The sequence below is a fragment of the Saccostrea cucullata genome, unplaced genomic scaffold, assembly GCF_032062105.1.
Source record: "Saccostrea cucullata isolate Sc308-1 unplaced genomic scaffold, CSIRO_AGI_Scuc_v1 ctg10900, whole genome shotgun sequence".
Lineage (NCBI taxonomy): Eukaryota > Metazoa > Mollusca > Bivalvia > Ostreida > Ostreidae > Saccostrea > Saccostrea cuccullata.
The window spans coordinates 3,468-19,568 of record NW_026922328.1 but is presented as its reverse complement, the minus strand read 5'-3'; the positions used below and the strand labels follow the sequence as shown (position 1 = coordinate 19,568).

The 16,101-nt window shown below is 31.0% G+C and overlaps 1 protein-coding gene across 1 annotated transcript; it reads right to left on the bottom strand.

Annotated features, from left to right (window-relative positions):
• Window positions 1–5,286: 5,286 nt before the first annotated feature.
• Window positions 5,287–13,349, bottom strand: LOC134261627 (uncharacterized). The gene is made up of 8 exons (XM_062744048.1): window positions 13,303–13,349; window positions 12,044–12,186; window positions 10,929–11,046; window positions 10,644–10,783; window positions 10,186–10,230; window positions 8,125–8,181; window positions 7,863–7,929; window positions 5,287–6,632 (listed from the first exon to the last, which is right to left on the bottom strand). The coding sequence occupies exons 1-8, from the start codon at window positions 13,347–13,349 to the stop codon at window positions 6,242–6,244; spliced, it is 1,008 nt and encodes a 335-aa protein (XP_062600032.1). The 3' UTR covers window positions 5,287–6,241.
• Window positions 13,350–16,101: the final 2,752 nt, after the last annotated feature.

Genomic DNA, 16,101 nt, shown 5'->3' with positions numbered 1-16,101 from the left:
AGGGGCTCATTACATCCACAGTTTATTTTAGATTTCATGACAGCACCACATATCATGTAGATGCCAAATATCCAAATGGAGATGTTGATATCGTAAATATTTTTTAGAGAATTTTTTAACTTTCTTTTTATTTTAGTGAAATGTTTTATTTCAAGTTTATTATTTGCATAATTTCAGAACTTTCAGTGTCAAATGATGGACATCTTCTTTAGACAAGAACACACAATAAAAATACTTCATAATACCTAATATTAATTTTATTAGAAAAAATAGTTTTCTTCTAAAAAGCAATAAATGTCATTATCTTTTTAATCTGAGCATAAAATATTTTAAAAATGAGTTCTGAAGAGACAAGGAATGTATTTCAATGAATTGCTTGTGACAAATTGAAAGAAAAATCTTTTAACGAAATGAAAATTCCAATTTCGAAAATATTTGGTATAAAAAGTCCTTTTTCAAGAGTTATCTTTCCTAATTACCCAAGACTCAAAACACAAAGGAACGTTTGAACATTTCATCTAAATTTCAAAATAAAGCTTTAAACTTCCATAATATATATTGAATTCAATAAAGCAAATGTATAAATTAACACCAACATAGTAAATTGTGCAAGAAATTTACATTTTTAATTTCAACAAGGTTGTAAATTTGAACTCGAATTTCCTCCATGCAAACACGTTGATTGATAGATCCCACTGCTTCGACATGTCAGAAATTGCACATTACTTGTTTGGCGAAGATTTGGCTGTTGTTTTCTTTTGTTTCTGCTAAAAAGTATCTCCTCTTGGTGTATGTAAAATGAATCCGTTACTTTGCTTTCACTGTTTATAACACCGCATGTTTCATCTATTTTTAAAGCGTTTTAAAGGTCAGGGTCATATAAGTTAGGTAACCATACTAGTCGACCCCAAACTAATTCGGTCGAAACAATGGAGGTGTATTTTTTTGTGTAGTACGTCATCAAAAAGTGGTGTAATGAGCCTCCTTAAGCAATATAAGGGATATCTGAGCTAAAAAGAATTCGCGATTAAGTGTAGATTAAGATGATACTGGCTATCTACGTTCACATTAATTTTTTTCATGAATTTGAACTTTAATATTCCCAAGTTTCTGTGGGTTAAATTGACGTTAAACTGCATCTGATATTTTTAATTCGATCCGGAAATGAATGTATATATACATGTATTTTTGTTTTAAATCTCGAATATCTATGAAACCTGATTGATTTTTATTATAGTGTAAATTACAGGAATTCAGATCTTTATTTAAAGCTACAAAAAATAGAAAGATCTTTTTAATTTTCTTTTGTCTGCACACCACTTTTGACTTTAAAACAAGGATTCTCAGGATTTAATGAATATAAATGTTCTTTGTGAACACTGCATCTAAATCTAACATTTTTTCACAGCACGTATTTCAATGAATGTAGACTTCAAAATATACCTTTACTAGATGATGATAACTTTTATAATGGATACGGGTTAATAATAACTAAGTTTATTAAATGTTTACTTTTTAATATCAAAGGAAGCAGTGAGTCGGAAATGTGTAACAGCTCTTTTCCCTATAGACACAAAAAAAAAATTAATGAAAATTGGGACTGATCGCGGAGTGGCAATAAAATCAATAAGGGCCGCCACGCTAACCATTTTTTGCTTTGCAAGGTACCGATAAATATGACCCCCCAATTTTTTCCAATACGGTAGACGTACTATTTTCCACGGGGTCATAATTCCGCAGAATCTCAATTTCTGTTTAATCCGCGGGTAGAAAATTACGCGGATTTTCTTGATTGTCACTAAATGCCTTACATTTACATTAAGTACGCCTGGACAAATTTCCGCGGAAAATTTGTGACTGCGTACATAGCGTATATTAGTACCACGCGGAAAAAAGTACTTTTACAGTAATTTCAACGAATCCCTCTCATCCAAAATGCCCCCCCCCCCCCAAAAAAAAGTGTTTGAATTTTCTTGTTAACTTACGTCGCTTCCTAAATCCGTCGTCTTCTAGATGTTTTGGGATCCCTGACAGATAATTACAATCGTTTTTGTTTATGTAGCAATTTTTATTTAAAATTAAGATACCAGGTGAAATATAGGCCTTTTTTTCTTAATTCATCGTGGGATATAAACAACTCTTAAAATATAGACTGGTGCATTCAAAAGTTTATCGAGATGGCACAATAAGCAACAAATATAGAGCATGAAATTAAATATCAACATTTTCGAGTATCTTTTTTCATATTAATTTTCAATCTGGCTGCGGGAAGGATATAATTTCAAATCTATTCGTATGTCTTTGCCGTATATATGTACGTATACATGTGTGTTTATATCAGAATGCAACCATGTATGGCCTAGGAATATTGATAAATTTGAACAGCTTTTGCAAAGAATTATTTTATTTTATATGGGGTAGTGTTTTGAATAAAAAAAATTATAAGAAAATCAAACGAGATCTACTGTGACGTCATCTTTGCGTTATTACGTAATTTATTCAAATCTGCTGATGGTAGCTATGAACTCTCTCATTTCCAAAATAAAATTTTACCGTTTGCATAAAAAAGAAGCCCGTTTTCTTCTTTGCTAATTAATACGATTACTCAATTGATCTTTTTTTATTGAGCGTTTTCTTTGGCTCTTAATCCTTATCGGAAATATTTGTCAGATGCAAGTTAGGCCTACATATCGCAGGGCCATCGTCATCTGCCTTATTATCTTTGCATATTTTCCAGTTTGTATGCTATTTTTTTGACAAATAGACTTACATGGAAAATGAATATATTGCCGATGCATGAAGTATTTTTTATTAACATTTTTTTATGAATTATGGTAACATAATTTCACATAAATAAAATTACACCTCTCAATGAATTTTCAATCCGCCCCCGGAAATAGTAATATAAAGTCAAAATAAACATACTGCACATTCCTCGAGCAAAATCTTATCCCTGTTTTCATCAGTCTTTCATCAAAATGTTTTGAAATATATGTGTTTGATTTTGCTCAGGACTGTGCACTGTCAACCGGTAAAAAAGTCTGTAACATGAAAGAAATAATGTAATGATTTCCGTATTACATACATTTCATACATTCAAAGTTTTAGTTCTATTTTTGAGTGTATTTCTTTATATCAATTTGTTTTCCTGTTCACAGAAATAAAAAAAAAATAACTTAGATGACAAGCACAGATTTGTCATTAAATATACTGCTTCCGGATAAGGAAGTTAATACTTTAAAAAAAAACTTGATTCGTGATTGTGTGAAGGTACTGATTCATCATATCTGCAAAGCTTAAGTTTTCTGATACAGTACAGAAAATTGTCGATAGAAAAAAATAGTAAAATTTCTTCAATTATTAATACTTTAATTTTAAATAATGCCTGACATAAGTCATTTTACTTTATTTTATTTTTATATTTTAACAATGTGTACGTGTTAGCAGAATTTGTATCATCCATTTTCAAAAAAAGTCGTTGAAATGATATCTTCTTATTAAGGACAGATTATATATACAAACGTTTTTCAACAAATATGAAAAAAACAACTTGAGTCATGTTTTAATGAGTAGAATGAATTACTTTCACCGCGTAGTTTTTAATTTTTATTCACATTTTCACAAAAATGGGATTTGAAGTAAAAAAAAAATATTTGTATAGATAAATAGGGATGGTTTCAGAAAGGCAGAATTTAAACGTCACAGAAGGTTCACAAATTCTTCATATTCTAGAAATTTATTATTTGCATAATTTTCAATGAAATTAAGCCAAAAATATATACTTATCTAGGCATCACTTTTAGTTTGTATCATCTGTCCTTAAATACGAAGATAATAAAGAATGTTTTCAATAAAAAAAACAATGTGTTTAATCTTTATCGGTCTAAGGTCATACTTATGTGGTTCCAACAACACTGCTCTGATGCCGATATAGCATGGTGAAAATGAAAAATGTTTGGTGGTGGAGCATTATGATCTGAAGTGGATTATGTAGTGGTCGCAAAACCTGTTTGGTAATCATTGAAGGCAATTCAACAGATCAGTAGTACAATGACACTGTCTGCAGCCCATATTCGTTCTGCTTCTTCAGTCAGCAAAACTTTTTTTCTGAACAGGACAATGGAAAATCTAAAGTTTCGCGACGTGCAATTCAATTTCATCACATAATCAATGTCGAAACGTCACCTTGACCCCCATATACATGTAGCTCTCATCTGTAGCCAACAGAGTATGTTTGGGACATGTTGGATCGAAGCATTCGAATGCGCCCAAAAACTATTAGAGACTCTATCGGCTTTGCCTCAGGTATTTTTGGAAGAATGGCAGAACATTCCTTTGGTTTTAGCTTTAAGCATCACAAAATTCGAGAAACATTTAATGTTAAAGTCCTACACGCTATATAAACGCCGACTTTTGTGTGAAACAAAATGATTAATGATTTGAAACAAGTGAAGTGTAATGAAAAATAATACTTTCCACAAAAATTTACTATAGACTTTGTTGTAATAAAAAAAACAATTAAGCAATATCTGGCTATTAAGAATTCAGTCTTTTCATGAATATTGATGACGGAAGTGCGTAAACAGTAGGCCTATATATATAGACACGCATATCAACGGGAAATTAGAGACAACGAGGTATGTTGCATTTCGACAACAATCATTAATAAAAGTTTTTCTTTTACTTCATTATAAATATTCGAAACAATGCGTTATCTGATTGGTTCTAAGTTATCCCCTTAATGGCAGAGTAATTGATTTAAAAGATTTTGACCGGATGTGACCGGTCCGCAGGGGATGCTCACTCCTCCATGGCACCTGATCCCACCTCTGATGTTTCGTGTTTGCTCTGCTCTGATTTTGTATATTGTTTAATGGACTTTCAGATTGAATACTGTATGTTATCTCCATATCCTTCTTGAAAGATTATTTAATTCAAGTTTATCAAAATTAAGGTTTTTAAAAGTCATTCAGCATATATGTACAATTAACATTTTTCATACGATTTTCCTACCAAGAATTTGGAGGAGTTCTACAAAATCTTTTACTGCGTACTTGACGTTTTCAAAGTTTTGGATTAGAATTGATGAGCGCTTCCCCAAGAGGTGATATCCATGCCATGATTGCTTTACCAATAGGTATAAAAACCAGTGTTTTAACACCAAGAACAAAGAACGTTGTTGCAATTCTTTCTTCTTCTTTTTTTGAAAATCATATGCATGGTTCATATAATGCATTAACAGTGTTAAGAAACAAGACAAAATGATTGAATGATTAATGTATTTATTGATTTATTGATTTAGGTTTCATGAGAAAGAAGATACAAGAGGAATTTCTGTTTACAGTTTACCTAATCTTAGTTTCAGTTTTAGTTTTAGTTTCAGTGTTTCTCAGCGGTAAAGCATACTAAGTGTAACTGAATAGGATTGAAATCACATTAGAATTAAAAATATTACGTCATTTTACTTTGTTATCAATTAAATTACAATAATTGTGGATTATTAATTACACGCATTCCTTTTGGATTACCATATGTTTCATTTCATTCATTCAATAAAGCAGTAAATCAAAGCAGCCGAGTTTACAATAAATGTCATTAATGTTCAGCTTATTGTCTATCAATTATAATACATGTATGAAGATTAAAAAGATAGTTTTATTTCTTTTTTCAAATTCTCTTTTAGAATTGTGTTTAGATTTTAATCGCAGTATTGTAAGGTATTAGGTCTCTCTCTCTCTCTCTCTCTCTCTCTCTCTCTCTCTCTCTCTCTCTCTCTCTCTCTCTCTCTCTCTCTCTCTCTCTCTCTGCGCGTAAAAATCGAAATCTGAATTCAAAGCAGCCGAATTTATACCGTTTAGAAATTTGACATATCATTTTTAATTTTTTTTTTTCACAGAATAATAAAGTTTGAAATTTTTCCTCTTCAAATCAAATCAAGCAATCAAATAGTATAAAGTCCAATCTGATTTTACTTTTCACCTTCTACCAAAATATCTTAAAATTCCATTATTTGCCTTGCAATCACTTATTCTTCTGACAACACAGAAGAAAATAATGCTTTTACTTCCTTTGATTTCAATTTTCTTTACTTAAATTTTTCTTTCATATCTTTATCTTTCATGGCTTGAAAATTATAATTTCAGAAGAAGAATAACTTCAATCGATATCGTATAGCAATTGTATAACATTTACATTGGCTCATCTTAAGGTATATTACGTTTTATATATATTTGTATAAAAGTTAATTTGATGTCATGTTTTCGGAATTCTCACTGTTTTCTACAGGTAGCAAGACTTCCTGATGGGCTTCCGTTACAGAGTTATTTTCAGTAGCATCGTCTATTACCTCTATATAAGGGTTAACATTAATGTAACTGCCGTCACTTTTTTCGTTTGAGGTAGGGACTACATCAAGGTAAGTACCATCTGCATTATCGGGATCAATGTAAGATCCGCCTCTTTGTTCACCCAGATGTTTATAACCCTCGTCTTGTTCCTCAATCATTTCATAATCTGGGTCAATGTATGTGTCATTTGGTGAGGTAAAATTGGCCTCATATGGACTCTCTTTTGTCTTTGGGAGACTTGGTAGGCGCAGTAATTCTTTTCTTCTCTTTTTCAAAAGCATTTTTCTGCGTTAAAAGACATATCAAAAATGAGAACAATATTTTAAAACATACATGTATTTGTTTGATAATAATTGACCATTTGCAACAACATTGATTATTAAGGGAAGTTGAGTTTTTGAAATGACATATCTGTATAAATGCACTTTCACAAGAAATGAAGTTATATTTAATCAGCCATAACATTTTAAAATTCATTTTTCATACAAACTAAGTTTAAACTATGAAAAGTAAAAGCACTGTGAGCATTAAGCTCCAAATCATACCCACGTCTTCATATGGTTATAATGGCCAAGTCCAGGTTTGCTCTGACAGACACGAAATATGTGTCAGATCAAAAGTGAGAAAAGGATGTACACAATGACATTGCCTAATAAAACAATCTCTCAAAGCAGCTTTTAAATTCATTGAGTCGTATAGGATGAAGTGGATATCCTTAAATGTTGTTGAGAGGCCAGCTTCCATGTTTTGTTAAGAAAACCCAGTAATGTAAAAGGTGAAATAGGACATGCACATATACAAGGACACTACGTAGAAAAGATTCTTTGAAAGTCTCAATGAATTTCATTCAGTGGTATAAGAGGAGTTGCGGATAAGGGATGGGTACCTCAAAACGTAACAGACAGACGAACAAACGAACGTACATACTTAGTGACAGACAGACGGACATCATAATTACTATATACCCACTTTTCAAACGGAGATATCCCAAAAAAGGTGAAAATTGTTTATTACGAGATCCAAAACATATTAAGAAATAAACTGTACATTAAGTACATTCAAGTACAATAAGATAAACTTTCTTGAAGACATGATCTTATTATATTCTTTCCCTTTTTACATATAGATAGAAAATGTTTCCCCATTTTGGTGATTTCCGATTTTTTTTTCAATTTATTCAGCTGAGTCCCTTTAAAATAAATAATAATAATTTTGATTTATTATTTCAGCATATTATGTATTTTTTTAAGAAAACAACCTTATCAAAAATGAAAATAACGGGATTATAACCCCACCTATCCCAGAAAAGATTCGAAAAACGGTAAGTAAAACTAGTACTGATTTTAGTTGAATTACGTGACCAATCTACTGAATAGTTCATTGCCTAATAGGTAATCAGTTATTTTTTCCCCTTAAATTGTTGGCATCTGCCAAGCATTGAAATAACATAATTTGAAGAACATAATTTCTTTTAAATGTTCAGAATACAATAAATATTAATTATTACTTTCTCACCTCATTGTAATTAGGCTGACAATCAAGATAATAATGAAAACAAAGAAAACTGCTAATACAATTCCAACTGAAAAAGATATTTTGTTTCACATCACGTTAGAGAAATTTTCGTGCATACACTGACGTTATCATATACTCATAAAACGTAAAATATTTATTTGCAAAAAAATTAAATTTCTAGCTTCATTTGAGATTTGAATTATAAACAATTATTCAAACATTTATTTTTCATGGCTGGGAAACGGATATCATTAAAACTTACCGATCAATGGAGTCTGATTTACATTTGTTTCCAATAGCTGTCCCATGGTTGTTACATCTAAAAAGGAAAATGATAATATAACCAAGAATATAAGCATTTTTTAAATACATGTAACATTTACATGTGCCTGCTATTCTCAGTAAAAAAAAACACGTTCGCTTAGCTTTGTTTCTGCAATGGCATCATCTAAGTTGTATAAAAAATCATTCGCATACCTTTACCAAATTAGGCTTGATTGATTGATTGCATATTTTTTACGACACCTGTGAGAATTTTTCATACAGAGTCGCCATTATATGCCTAGAAACGTATCATTTAGACCTTTACGCAGCACGTATGATCAATAAGAGGTAAGGGGTCTTTATGGTATGAAGGCGTACTGTGAAATAGAGTCTCTGTTTTGGGGTCTCGTCCGAAGGACCTGCAACTTTTACGTCAAAGTCCAGGAACAAATGCCAGTTATTTTTATCGAGTTAGGATATGTCGTGGACGATCAATAACCGAGTGTCCAAATTAGAACTAAGCGGAGACATTGAACTACAAAATGGTACAAAAATGAGAGAAATAATACACTATTATATGAATGGAAAATTTTACCTTATATTACATGATTGTATGACATATCACAAGGAATTTATTTTCAAATCAGATGCACCTGATTCCACTTTTGCTAATTTAGAGGTCAATGTTTTCTCTACTCCAGATTTTTATTTCCTTAATACACTTTTGAGCTTGCTCAATATAATATCGATATAGCAGACACGTCTAACTGCTTAGTTTTGAAAATAACACTTTTAAAGATTTTTTTCCAAAGAACTACCTCGTAGAAAAAAAAATCTCGCATATTGTTGCCCCCAACCCCAACCCCATCTTGGGTCGTGATTTGATAAAAAGTAGAATCTTCAATACATGTCGATTCTCACATATCAATTTGAGTTAAAAATTTCTGTTCTTTCTTGAGACGATTTTTACCGATATATTCTTATGTAACACTTTGATCCCTCATTGTGGCCACATCCCAACCCTGGGGTCAGATATGAATCTAAACCACCTTAGGATGCTTACGTTGTTCCATATAAAAAAAATTACTTATCATTGATTTGCTGTTCTGCTGAAAATTTTAAAAGGTATTTTACATGATTATAATATATTCTTATTATGTAAAAACTGTGACTACATTGTGTCCCCACCCTACCCCAAGGAGTTCTGATTTGAATAACTTGAATCTACACTACCTGAGGATGCCTTTAAATATACATTGTATATCACTAATTATGGCTTTGCTGTTCTTCAGAAGATTTTTTTTAGATATTTTTTGTAATGTTTCTATTTAAAACTTTGAGGATGTTATTTTCATATTTCGTGGTCTAGTGGTCACGAAGAAGAAAGATTGTCCAAAATATTCGCATGTAAAATCTTGATCAATTATTGTAACCCCACCGTACCCCGGTTGTCATGATTTGAACAATCGTGAATCTATACTACCTGAGGAATTTCCGTATACATGTAAGTTTCATCTTTATTGGACCAGTGGTTCTGAATAAGATTTTTTTTTATTTTCTATGTAATTCAATGTAAAACTTTGGTCTTCCAATTTGGCCAGACCTTCCCCCGATGTCCTGATTAGAACAAACTTGAATCTACACTTCCTATGGATGTAACCATATATGGGTTTTTTTGCCGAGTGGTTCTGGAGAAGATGTTTAAAGATTTTTATATGTAAAACTTAATCGTCCATTATTTGCTAACCCAACCCCCGGCTTTCATGATTTACATAAACTTGAATCTACACTACCCGAGGAGGCTTCCACATAAGTTTCATCTTTTGTGGCCCAGTGGATCTTGAGGAGAAGATTTTTGAAAGAGTATATTTAATTTTTCACTGAATAAACTTAAACCACTGTTTCCGAAGGATATCGTGTGGAAAGTAACAAATTGACCCTTTGGATTTTGAGAAGTCGAAAATTTAAGAGTATATGCACGACGCACATCCGCATGACAACCGACGAAAACAGATATCATAAGGTTACCTGCGTGACTCAGGTGACCTAAATAAGTTACCTTCATTTGGTGCATCTACAGGAAACTCGGACATTTTTGAAATGCCTAAAAATTTAAATGAATGGATTCAAAACTGTTAAATTTAATATTCATCATTCATAAACTTACATACAGCTGGGCTATCATTTATGCATAAAACTGTTTTCTTGGGGGGGGGGATTTTTTATTTCTGAGTAATCGAAACATAATCAAAAAAGATTACACTTAATTAGATATTTAAAAAACAGATATTAAAAATATTTGATAGTTATTATATAGACTCGGATCAATATGAAATATTTCACTCTGCTACGATTCTAAAAAAAATCGTTTGGAAAATATTATATATAATATTGATATTTGCTCCACATATAGGTTGATTAAAAAATTTAAAAGGAATATAAGTATTATTGATATTTGCTCCACATATAGGTTGATTTAAAAATTCAAAAGGAATATAAGTATTTGTATTTTCTTACAAAGGCTAACATTAGCAGCATCCTGGGGTATGAGATCTGAAAACCCCCTTGCAGTTGAAATTTTCTCCTTTGCAAGACAAGTCTCATTAGTTTCATCACCTATTTTGGAAACCACGCAGTTTGCTAACTGTAGAAAGTTACTAGGAAATAAAAGAAAAACAAACATTTTTGTCCTTGTTGACAAACGATGTAAGCGACTTCACCAAATACAACATCGAAGACAAACACGGAATGATTGCAAATGTTCAGATGGTTCTCTAAGCTTATGAGATGAAATATACTTACGGACACTGTGTTTCTAAAGCTTCTTTGTCAATAGGATAACGTATATTACAAGGGTTTGCATACTTTGCCAATCCTTGAAAAGTTGTCACTCGTGGACCCGTACACGGAGATTTAAAACCTATTAATAAAAACAATTTCATGTATATTAATTTCACTTTTTTCTGTCATACTATTTGGAACAGTATGAGAATACATGCACCTTATAAGAGGTATTACATGTATTTGCCAGACGCGTGTTTAGCGACTCTGCCTCACATCCGTAGATAATTTTATCGATTTTACCATATCCTATAAGATAATACCCTACAATCTTAGTGAAAAATATTTTGTTAGTAAGATGCGATATATTAATTTTTAAAATAAAATGTAAAAGGCATGTATTTATTGTCACTTATCTTTTTACATATCAACTTACGATGTTTATTTTTACATATAAACATTTTTTTCTTTTAAAATGGCGACAAATATATTATAAGCGTTACTAAAATCCTACAAGTGTTGTGTTGAGATGGCAATGGGAAATTTGATAAATTACCTTTCGTATTAAGTCTTGAAAATTATTTATTCATTTTATTCAATTTATTTTCCAACGTTTGGTAGGTTATCAAATTATTTAGTACATTGTGCATTTGAAAACTTCCCTCTAAGGTAGCTACCGTTCACTGTAGCTCAGTCGGTAGAGCGCTCGCTCCGTGATCGGGAGGTCGTGAGTTGTATCTCGGCTGCGACTGACCTAGTCGATAAAATTGGTAGCAACTGTTCCTTCGCCATGCGCTCGGCACTTTGAAGTGAAAGTTGCGGGTCCTTCGGATGAGACCCTAAAAACCGAGGCCCCGTGTCAGCGGCAGGCGTTTGCACGATAAAGATCCCTCACTGCTCAATGGCCCTGAGTGCCGAGTAAAGGTCAAAATTTGAAGCCCTTCACTGGCATACGGTGACGTCTCTATATGAGTGAAAAATTTTCGATAGGGACTTTAAACAATATACAATCAATCAATCTAAGCTACCTCTTTGGGTTAGATTTGTGCAACAAAATGAATTTCAATGCATATTAAGATAAAGATATTTAGAGGAACATGCATAAAAAGCATTTGGATTTGATAAGGATCACTTACATTGAGAGATAGACTTTCCAATTAAGCCCTCTATGGTGTTTTGATTGTGCAGAGCAATTGATTTTGGTTCAATACCAGAACACAGAATACCAGAAGAATTTTCGATCCGTCTCTTTATACATTTAATGATAACCACTATCCACCTGAAATGATAACGATAATTTCTTCTAAAACAGAAAAAATTCGGCTCTTCAAACTGTCAACAATACCTCATTACCTCACGATAACGATAGTTTCTTTTTAAGAAAAAAACATTCAAACGTTATTTCACGTACAAACTTGTCGTAAGGAGAGATGATACAATCATTTTTTTTTCCTTGGAGGAGACAATATCATGTCACAAGTTTAAAAAAAAAGTGGATCATTCTAAGAATATTTTCTCCTAAGAACTGGAAAATGAAATGGACTTCGAAAATAGTAATAGTTCAATAAAAAAAAACAAAAATAGACATAGCACAATCAGTAAAGGTTTACAGGTGAATACAAATTTCAGAATATGTTATCTTGGCGCTAAAAGTGTAATATAAACTAAAGAACAATAAACCAAGCCAGGTGAATTTTATTAGGAAAAGTAAAATGGTCAAATTTAGTCTATGTAGTATTGCTGATTTTTTGTCATTTTGTTTTTCCTCAGAGTGTGATTTGCCTATATTTGTTTTGAATTTTTGGAAATATTACCAATATTTTCACAGCAGTGTGGCATTTCATTTCCTAGTTCAAAGGAGAAAAAAAAATCAAAGAATTATAAACTTTTCTAAACTTGTGACATGATACATGTATTAAGGTCAGACGACACGTTCCTCTAAAATATATAATTTTTAAAATGTGTCAAATAAAGGTTTTCAACAAGTTTCTCAAAAAAAAGTGCTATTTCCCAGGTTTTGGAAAAATACTGCATGGTTCATATTTAAATAAAAAATCAAAGAATGGGTAATTTAAATGTGTGTGTCAATTAATTTTTTGTACTGATACATGTAAAAAGCATTTTGAAAACAATGTAAAAAAGTAGTTATTAAAAATCCATGTAATTTTTGATCTAATTTTTATTGAGGAATTTTGCTATAAAACATAAATGGTTGTGGTTCACGTGCGTTAGATATTCTTTTAAAGAAAAAAATCTTTATGCAATCGATTATAACAGGTTATTTATCAGCGGATTTTGCAAATAATCAAATTCTTATTTTTCTTTATGAAGTCTTTCTAAATATTATAAGAATTCTAAACACAACGTTTTGGTATTATCAAGAAACAAAGATTACCGTCGCATGCTGTATTTCATCATTTCGATAAAATTGGGATAAGTCATTTTAAGACAATTCAGTTTATATAAATATTTTTTTTCCAATTAATATCAAAAACATCTATCGTCATTCAGTCTTTCATTTGATATATTGTGTTTGGTATATGATAATACCTTGCTTATTATATCAGTATTATCTTAATTGAGCCAAGTGATTTCTTTTTGCCAGGTGTAAGATTTTGAATAAATTCTCTTTCACATGAATAAAATAGGTCTGCTAGTAATAAATCACCATAAGTACCAATGGACATAGCGACAGAATAACGATAAATGAGCTCTCAAAAACCTATATAGATATTTTAATCAAAAAACTAAAGCATCTTTTATTATAAGCTTCAAGGTAGATATGTGTGCATTTTTTTTTCAAATAGGCAACGAAAATGGCAAGGTATTAAATAAAATTCACCTTTTATAAAAAAAAAGTCATCTGACATTGATATAAAATTGAAAAAGTTGAGAATTAAATTTATCGGTTACATAGGTTATTGAAATAAAATATAGGGTTAATAAATGTAAATATGAATAGCCTTTCAACATGTCCTTCTTCAGAAAAGAAACTATGTGAAAACAAATCTAGTTTTAATTGATAAGCTCAACTCTTTTTACTTCAGTGAAAAAAAACCTAAAAGATTTTAATAAGATGTTACATAAAAATAGTTTTGTTTGTAAAGTTACAAGGAATTATACACATTCAATAAAATGTATGAATAAAATAAACACTAAAGCAAATTTATCTAACCTGCAGAATTCATCAGTTTCTGGTTCTGCAGAGAGACACTTCGATGTTACTTCTAATGTAAATGATTGATTAAGACAAGGCGAATCTACAACAAAGGAAAATATGCAATATATAGTACATATAGTTTATGAGATATGCATATATAATTTAATTTTTCTGAATCTACAAATTGTGTTCAATAAAAAGGAGAATCAATACAATAGGAAAATATTTTTGACGCTCTTACTACAAACGTCAACACCACAAAGTTCCCATCGAACACTTGAATTAGTCGTATAACACCAAGGTTCTTCTCTGTCAAAATTTCTACAGTAGTTCTCTTGAGCAAGACTAAAAACCCTGTAGTTTTGCTCGTGTGGAGTCTGCCTATCCCATCGTTGACATGTAAAACCTGATTCTGTTACACTTGTAGTTCCTTTGTATAAATAACCAGGCAATCGACAATCTCTCGAGATGGATTCTTCTAAAATATATTAAAACATGTTAGAATTGTTTTGTTTTTTTTTCAAACATAGATATATTTTATATGTTCCTTAATTTATAATATACACGTTTAAACAAACAGATTAATGACAGAGTCCACTTGTTTTGTTATACAACCAGCAGAAGCATACATTTACAAAATGTCCAGATTCATCTCAATACATGTACGTATAATGAAAAGGGGTTTAATTAAACGATAGTTATCGGTCTTTAAAACCAACATCTTTTAAAAACACTAACGCATAGATCAATTAATCCGAAATATTTTATAGATACCTGATGTCACTGGAGTGCCGTAAGATAGAAAATATGCGGTAGTATAAGTTGATATAATTGGAAACGTCCAAAGTACAGTTTCTGGAAACTCCAGGTAAACAGTTGTATAAAGTACAATCTTAATTAATAGGAACAATAACAAATCGAAAAGTGCTTCTGCTTTACTAAGCCTTATATTTGTATTAAGAATGAAGATATTATGATTCCAAAAATTAAATTATATCATTGTGAGTATGATTATTTTGTTGTTGTTTTTTTTCTTACAGAAGTTCTTTTAACATGAATTTTGATATTTTTTTCTTTTTTTTTCAAACATTACAAGGAGCACATTGTGGGCGTACCCGAGCAAAAAATCTGAAGTTAAAAATGTATTGACATTGTTTAGATATTAAGATTAAATACAATATGCACTCAAAAGCAACTTAATTACTATAGTTAATCAAAGTGACAAATTTATTACTATAGTAAAACAAACTTTAGTAAATGAAAGTTTTCATAGTGATCAAAATAGTGAATCAAAGTGACAAAGTGATCACTATAGTGAATCAAAGTTTTGAATGTTATCACTATAGTTAATTAAAGTGTGAAAGTGTTCACTATAGGGAATCAAAGTTTTCACAGTAACTTAAGTTTATCAAAGTGTCAAATTTTTTGCCAAAGTGTATCCAAGTGTCAAATTTATTGCTCAAGTTAATCAAATTTATCGCTATTATAAGAGTAAATAAAAGTTTTCAGAGTGTCAAAATTATAAATATCGTTAACTGTAGTTGACTATAGTTATTTTTAATAGAGAAACACCGACATCTTACGAACGAACGTAACTCTCCCTAACTTCCTAACTCTCCCTAACTTCCCGTATCTCGATAGTTTTCTCGGGACCAGTGATATAAAGTTTGAAATCGGAAGAAATAAGTATATGTGTAAAATGGAACGGATAGTGTTTTAACCACTTTGTATTTGAAAATTGCTTATGTCAATTTTTTTGTAATTACTTACAATGTTTTAACAGGTCTGGACGATTTCTAAATAAGGAAGTCAAGAACGATAACCGTGAATTGCTATTAATACACAGAATAAACAAGGCACTAATCCTTCTGACCAATCAGATAACAGCATTTAGACAAACCCGTGAGAGAATAAATAAAACACGTAGTTTTTACGGTTTTTGCTCAAAAGATTTTTTGAGAACAAACTTTTTGTAAACTTTCTGCGCATTTGGGAATAATGTTATATTTATGACAATTCTACCGTGAACAAACA